The 7,391-nt window shown below is 38.4% G+C and overlaps 1 protein-coding gene across 1 annotated transcript; it reads left to right on the top strand.

Annotated features, from left to right (window-relative positions):
• The first annotated feature begins 2,663 nt into the window (after positions 1–2,663).
• LOC146516644 (uncharacterized) lies at positions 2,664–6,753 on the top strand. The gene is made up of 2 exons (XM_085161419.1): positions 2,664–3,591; positions 5,257–6,753. The coding sequence occupies exons 1-2, from the start codon at positions 2,755–2,757 to the stop codon at positions 5,581–5,583; spliced, it is 1,164 nt and encodes a 387-aa protein (XP_085017545.1). The 5' UTR covers positions 2,664–2,754; the 3' UTR covers positions 5,584–6,753.
• The last annotated feature ends 638 nt before the right edge of the window (positions 6,754–7,391 follow it).

Genomic DNA, 7,391 nt, shown 5'->3' with positions numbered 1-7,391 from the left:
TGAGAAGAGAGTTTCTCCATAATCTAACATCCACGCCCAACAAATACTGCAGAACACAGAGCCATGAGATCAACTTCTGAAATGAAGCTGAACAGAAAGCAGTGGACACTTACAGCGAGTAAAATAAGTCACCAATTTTCTGAGTAAACATTTTTCTAAAGGTATAATTAACATAAAATTCTTGCCATGTCAGTAACAATCCATCCAGTCCATACAAGTAATTAGTGATGGCCCGCTTGAAGCTGACACTCCGGTGCGTGTGTCAAAAAAATCAACACTCTGCTTCAGAAGCACTGTGTCGAAGCTTGATTCGTTTGGCCAGAGTCACGTGATCAGTGACGTCCGAAGCTTCATTTAGAGCCTAACTGTTTCGGTGTCTGATTCAATGGTTTATAAGTAAGTGAATCATTCGCGGGATTTGTGGTGTTTTGATGGTGACAGATAGCGAACCACTGATCATTCCACTGAGAGATTTGAAGCCAGCCAGGAATAGAGGAGGTTCTGTTGTGTGGGAGTATTTTGAGTTGATTTTGGTCAGTCGGGTGGGTTTTCCAGCTTTGTGTTCTGGCCGTTTGCTTTTGTTTTGTGCGTGTTTATTTTATCTTATAATGGGAAAAAACTTAAAATGTCAAAAAATCTGCTTTCATAATATAAATATCATTAAATAGCTTTAGAAAAACCTCCACTTGACTCTTTACATGTAATGTTATAAAAATATATATTTTATTGTTTAATTAATCTGAAAATGTTAGTCTTCCAAATGTGCAGCAATTTAATCTATTTATTCTCTTCATCTGATAGTTTGTGGGGCCCAGGTAGACTGTATAACTGCATCTCTACCAGTTTCTCTGCACTCCAGCCTCCTCTGTGCCATGTGAAGGGATTTTCCTTAAGGCAGGAGAAATGATCTCCCATCGCACACTAGAACAAATTCTCTTCTTAAATAAAAATGAAAAAGGGTTACTTTAAATGCATCATGTTTTTAATTTGCAAGTTCATAAGCATTTTCCCTTTCCACTTCACAATAAATTCTACTCCCAGGTCAAAAATATGTCTAGGAAAATTTCCCTAACATAATTTTATTTATAAATATACCCATCTAGCACTTGCACAAGTGCATGGAGGCAGGACCTCACAGCAGAAGCATACTTCATAATGTGTTGTACATTATCATATGTATATTATATGTAATGTGGTATTTTTCAATTGTTGTATTTACCAACATCAAGAAGTCACAAGCAAAGAAAGACCACACCATGGTGCATGTTTGAACAAGGAGAGTTTACTGGTCAAGATTATTTATTAAACAACTAAACCACATTTTTTTAACCCCCCCAAAAATACACGTTCAAAGCAACACAACGGAGGCCCAATATCAGACAGAATTCCACTCTGTAGAGTGGGCAATCATAATGAAGCAATTGGTTTTATTTTGTGGATTCAAGCTGCTCTTCATATTTTTGGCCACCAGATGTCACCAGACAGGACTGTGTTGAAAAGCTTCGAGTAATGAACCGTTTTTCAATACAAGCTTCAGTGCTTCAGAAAGCTTCATTTGGCCATCTCTACAAGTCATTATTACAAGCATGTATAATAATGAAAAATGACACGGAAAAAGTATTGAACAGATGAAAAAGGTGCAAAAAGGCATGGAGAGTTGTGACACCAGCTGAACCGTATAGTAATAAGAAAGCAATTCTGTCACTTAGGCAAATTACTATCAGCTGGTTCAGTCTCAACTGATGGGCTATAAAAAGCTGTGTCATTACTGAAGTTTTGCTCAACAAACATCTCATGATGGGTAAAATCAATGCGGTCTCTTGAGACTGTTGCAACCAGTGTTGGGACTAACGCGTTATTAAGTAACGCGTTACAGCAACTACGTTATTTTTGTGGTAACGAGCACGGTAACTAGTTATTATGCCAAAATCAGGAACGCGTTAGTCGTTACTGGGATTTAGATAGGGTCGTTACTCGTTACTTCGTGTGGTGGCTATCGCGGAGCTTCCACAGATTCAGTAACATTAGCAAGTGGTGGAGGCAGCAGGTGGATGAGAGAAAGGGGACGCAGAAGGAAAAGAGACCCGAGGCGGCCGCCGGTCCGAGTGTGAACTGAACTTCAGGTAAGAAGTTATGACCTGCAGTCTATCTGGGTCAGATATAAACCAAGTTTAGGTGGAGTTTATTTTCGTTATTCTGACTTTTTCCGTACTGCGTACTAGCTAGCATGACGGAGTTTCTATACAGCTGGGTGGGTGCTATGAAGTTAATCATGTTGAACTTTATTTTGTTCATAAGTTATTAGAGTTGCCAACTACGGAGCCCCGCAGGGGACATGGGAGAAAAAAAAAATTAAGACGGACTTTTGCGAGATCTCGCAAAACTTTTGCGAGATCTCACAAAACAAACTCGGGATCTCGCAAAACAAACTCGGGATCTCGCAAAACTTTTGCGAGATCTCGCAAAACAAACTCGGGATCTCGCAAAACTTTTGCGAGATCTCGCAAAACAAACTCGGGATCTCGCAAAACTTTTGCGAGATCTCGCAAAACAAACTCGGGATCTCGCAAAACTAACTCGGGATCTCGCAAAACTTTTGCGAGATCTCGCAAAACTAACTCGGAAAAAAAAAAAAAAAAAAAAAAAAAAACGGAAAAAAACCCAAAAAAAACCCAAAAAAACCCTCGGGATCTCGCAAAAGTCCATACCATACACCTCCAAATCAGCACTGAAACTTTAGAAACAACCACAGCGATGGAGGACACACACCCATTTGAGCGATTCATAGATTTTTACTTTGAGCTTGGACTAAACTATAAAGACATTAAAACTGTGCTTTGCAGTAGACACAGTTTTCATATAAGCGAAAGACATCTGAAGAGAGTTCTTAGCGCAAGGGGACACACTCGCCACAAAGCGTACTCTGACCTGGCCGTCTTGGTTGAATTTATAGACAACCAATTGCAGTACTCTGGGCAGCTTCACGGATACCGATGGATGTACGCTAAATGCAGGGAACATGGACTACGCGTGAGGAAAGAGGATGTGCGCTTGGTTTTGAAGGAGCTGGATCCCCGAGGCGTCGCACTGAGGCAAGCAAGACGTTTCAGGCGAAGGAACTATTTTTCAAAAGGGCCGAATTTCATCTGGCACATGGACTCCTACGACAAACTGAAGCCATATGGCATCTGTATCAATGGTAGTATTGACGGTTTCTCTAGAAAACTAATCTGGCTTAATGCGTACACAACAAATAGTAATCCGAAAGTGATCGGGGGGTATTACATAGAAGCGGTGCAGCGTTTAAAGGGCTGCCCTAGAGTTGTGAGGGGCGATCTTGGAACTGAAAATGGCCATGTTAGAGGCTTTCAGCGTTTCCTTGTGCCCGTGGCTCCTAACGACACCCTTGAGAGTTACTTGGAGGGAGCAAGTACCGCCAATCAAAGGATTGAATACTGGTGGCGTTTTCTTCGCAGCCAGTGTCTGGAGTTCTGGTTATCCTTATTTGCAGACATCAGAGACAACGGGTACTTTGATGGTGGGTTTCTGGACAAAAACCTCCTTCAGTTTTGTTGCATGGGACTCATCCAGGTGAGTTAATAAAATATGTTTTGTTGCGTGTATGGATGCATGCGAGTGTGAGTGAGAGATAAAAGAAACTGAGGAAGTGATAGAGAGGTAATACACGAAGTACTGTGAGAGATGAGACCTGTGCCAGGTTTAGGAAATGGAGAGACTTGCAGGAAGAAAGAGACAAGACAGGGAGAAGCGGTTGAGAGGAGCAGGGAGTAAATGAAATAAAAAATTGTGTAAATACTATAATTTAGGCTTAAGCAATCGGCCGCCTTAAGGAAGAGCTCAACAACCAAGACTACAGTAACATCCAGTGTTGGAGAGTAACGGAATACATGTACCGCCGTTACGTATTTAAAATACAAAATATGAGTAACTGTATTCCGTTACAGTTACCGTTTAAAAAGGTGGTATTTAGAATACAGTCACTTTGTTGAAATAAATGGATTACACGGTGGTACTTTCCTGTTTCATATTGTCACGGGTCAGGACTGTTTGGGTTTTGTTTGACAGCTACGTTCTGTTGCTCCAGGCGGCAGCGTTACGGTTGCCATGGTTACAGGGTGACGCTCTCTCTCTGCGTGTTTCCTGGGTGAGAGAGGCCTTTTTGTTGTTGTTGTGCTAAGCTAATAGGCAGAATGCTACAGGCATAGCTCTAAAGAATGTAGCATCATAGGCAGTGTAGTCCGTGCTGCAGGGAGAATGGACTGCCATACCCCTGATGTGTCTGTGAGCGAGGGAGGGAGAAAAAAAAGTAGGAGCTGTCATCGAGCAGAAACGGGAGCTGGAAGCATGTAAATATAATAATAACCACTGCAGCCAAGAAGAGTGCCTGACGAGCCCAGTTGTAAGTAAGCTATTAAGACTAGACTGTACACCGTGTTCGTGTTTTCCTCCAAAAACAATAAGTTCCGTTGGAGCAGCCTTTCAACGCCTCTCTCTCGCAAGCAAAGTTGACCCAGACAACAAAGTAAAGCTATTTTTTGGCTACGACCAGACACAGAACCCACCGTATTAGCCAGAGGTCCCTTTACTATGTTTCGGAGCCACGGACCTTCAGTAACAGTAATAAATCACAGCAATAGTACATTCACGTAGTTGTAAACAGCATGATAATATATTAAGTAATCCAAAGTATTCAGAATATGTTACTCTCATTGAGTAACGTAGCGGAATATGTTACAGAATACATTTCGGGTCATGTATTCTGTAATGGAATACATTTTAAAAGTAACCTTCCCAACACTGGTAACATCTATGTTGAAGATGTTGACATGGCATATGAAAATTTCTTATCTATAATATTAACTATTTACAATTTGGAATTATTTAGATTGGAATATCCAAATAACTTACAAATACAAAATACAATGATCAGTGACATAAAACAAATTGATTATTATGAGGGGAGTAGATGAGACAAGCAGGTAGTAATAAGACTAATAGTACTAATGTAAGATATCACAGCATAACAGTAACCGTAGTTAGTGTGTGAAACACTTGTACAGATGACATTAGGTAAAATACATGATTACAAAAATTCGCATGATTGTTTAAAAATAATAAATTGCATAAATATAAGAAACCTTCCTCTCAGTGAGTGAGTTGTCTCATCGTGATCTGCGTATATGTATATACGTACATGCGATCACATTTCTTAAATTTCTGTATTCTTTTTAACAGGATGAGCTGGATGACACTGCACAGGTTTGGAATACACACTCCATCAGGCCATCAACAAACATCAATATCCCCAGTGGTCGACCTAATGTAATGTATACATTACCTGAGCTCTACGGGACAAGAGACTTCCTTTGCCCCACTGAAGAAGAAGATGTTGAAATGTGTAAAACTGAGTGTGTTTTTCGACTGACCAAACCATGTGACCCCGATGTATATGAACTGTGCAATATCATCATGACTGAGTCCCATCTGACTCCACCAACAGACCCATATCAGGCTGTGAACTTGTACATGCATTTAAGAGAGAACATCATGGCATTAGTGTAAATTGCATACACTGCAGCAGAGAACATTTCTCAAAATTGACCTGTGCTATATGTGAGAAAGCTAACTTCTGGATATTAAACAGACTGTAAACTGTAAGCTTTCTAGTACACAGTCATTTATGAGAATATCTTATATAGAAATATTTATTGTTGTGTTCCAGGAGGGTCAGTGAACTAAAGTATAAAGGGGAGTCTCTGCCTGTTAATGATATTCTGAGTGTTCTTTAGCACAAAAACATTGTAATGTTCTGTCAAATGTTATCAAGTTCTATGTCTATGTGTATTACTTCGAATTACTTTAACTGTCTATTTGGCTTGATACATGGATCAAAACATAAGACACGTCTTAATTTAATGTGTTAGGAGTTTTAATGTACAGTGTTTACTCAGATAATGGTGGTTTATGTTGAGTATTTTGTAATAACTTTTAAATGGTGAGTTGGTATTTATTTACACCATCTCTATTTGTTAATGATGGGAATGTTTAGTTGTTTATGTTGGCTAGAATACAGTTTAAAATCGAAGAGATATTCTATTATGCCTTGTTGCTTTATATATATTATAACACCAACTGTCACACTGGCAAGCTACATGAAATGGTACTAAGGGGCATCATAATCTGAGGGGGGGGGGGGGCACCTTGGCATTTTTCTAAACTCAAGTTTCTCTGTCTAAAAATATAATTATTTCATGTAATTTTTGCTATTTTTTTTTAAACTATTTATTCTGATTCCAGACGAGCTTTAGTTTTTTAATGTTGGTTAAACAAAACTGAAAAAATAAAGAACTAAATCGAGACCTTTTGAACTCTTAGAATTTCTAATAGATATAAACATTCTTTTTTGGTCACTGAATTTATCTGAAGCTTATTTTATCAGCTGAATAACAAATTCTTTGCACCCACCTGTTCTGTTGATGAACAGCAATTTCATTCGAATGCTATTTTTGCAAAACTCACCACTTCTGAAAGGATGATATGTGTTGTTGAACTACCGGATAAATAAACTGAAATCTAATCAATTTCTATTTTTTTTTTTGGACTATGTAGTACAGACAACTAAAAAATTGCAAATGACAAAAGCATATCGACAACATCTGTGTATTGACTGCCTGTGTTCCCAGGCACTTTAATTTCAGAGAAGGGTAGACAGAAGTGCATAATCTGTCAAAAATATAGCTATTTTATAATTAACCATATATACTATTTGATCTAATTAGAAATCCTGGCCTACAATCTTGTTTATCCAAGAAACTTAAATCTGATAATCATTGCTTGGTAATTTGTAATTATATAAGACAGTATAAAGAATTGTGAATCATCTGTATGTCACATTATGGCAAAGTCCTTTCAAAAAAGATAACTTGTGATGGCAATATGCTTTTTAACAAAACAACTAGTAAACATTTCAGAAGCTAATCAAGGGAAAATAGGACTTATTGTTACAAGATGATGTTTATAGGCCACATCAGCTTTAAGAATTTGGAAACAGGATCTTATCATTAACTTTCAATAACTTTTTTCGCAACCATAGTGACATTCTTTACTAATATTAATGGACCTTTCACCCTAAAATCAAATTTACACATTTTTCTGTTCGCTAGCTGTAGTATTCGTTAATCCACATTGTTTTAGTGTGAGTTGCCCAATTTTAGAGATATTGACTGTACAAGCCTACCCTTCTCGTTTCACATGGTACTTAATGCTTAGTAGCAATGTCTTTATGTAGACCTTATGTAGCTTCATGTAGTTTTTCAACAAGGAAGAGATCTCTACAGCTAATATCTCCCAAAACTAGGCAACTCATGACA

Source organism: Neolamprologus multifasciatus, chromosome 6, assembly GCF_963576455.1.
Source record: "Neolamprologus multifasciatus chromosome 6, fNeoMul1.2, whole genome shotgun sequence".
NCBI classification, from domain to species: Eukaryota; Metazoa; Chordata; class Actinopteri; order Cichliformes; family Cichlidae; genus Neolamprologus; species Neolamprologus multifasciatus.
This window is presented reverse-complemented; position numbering and strand designations above follow the sequence as displayed.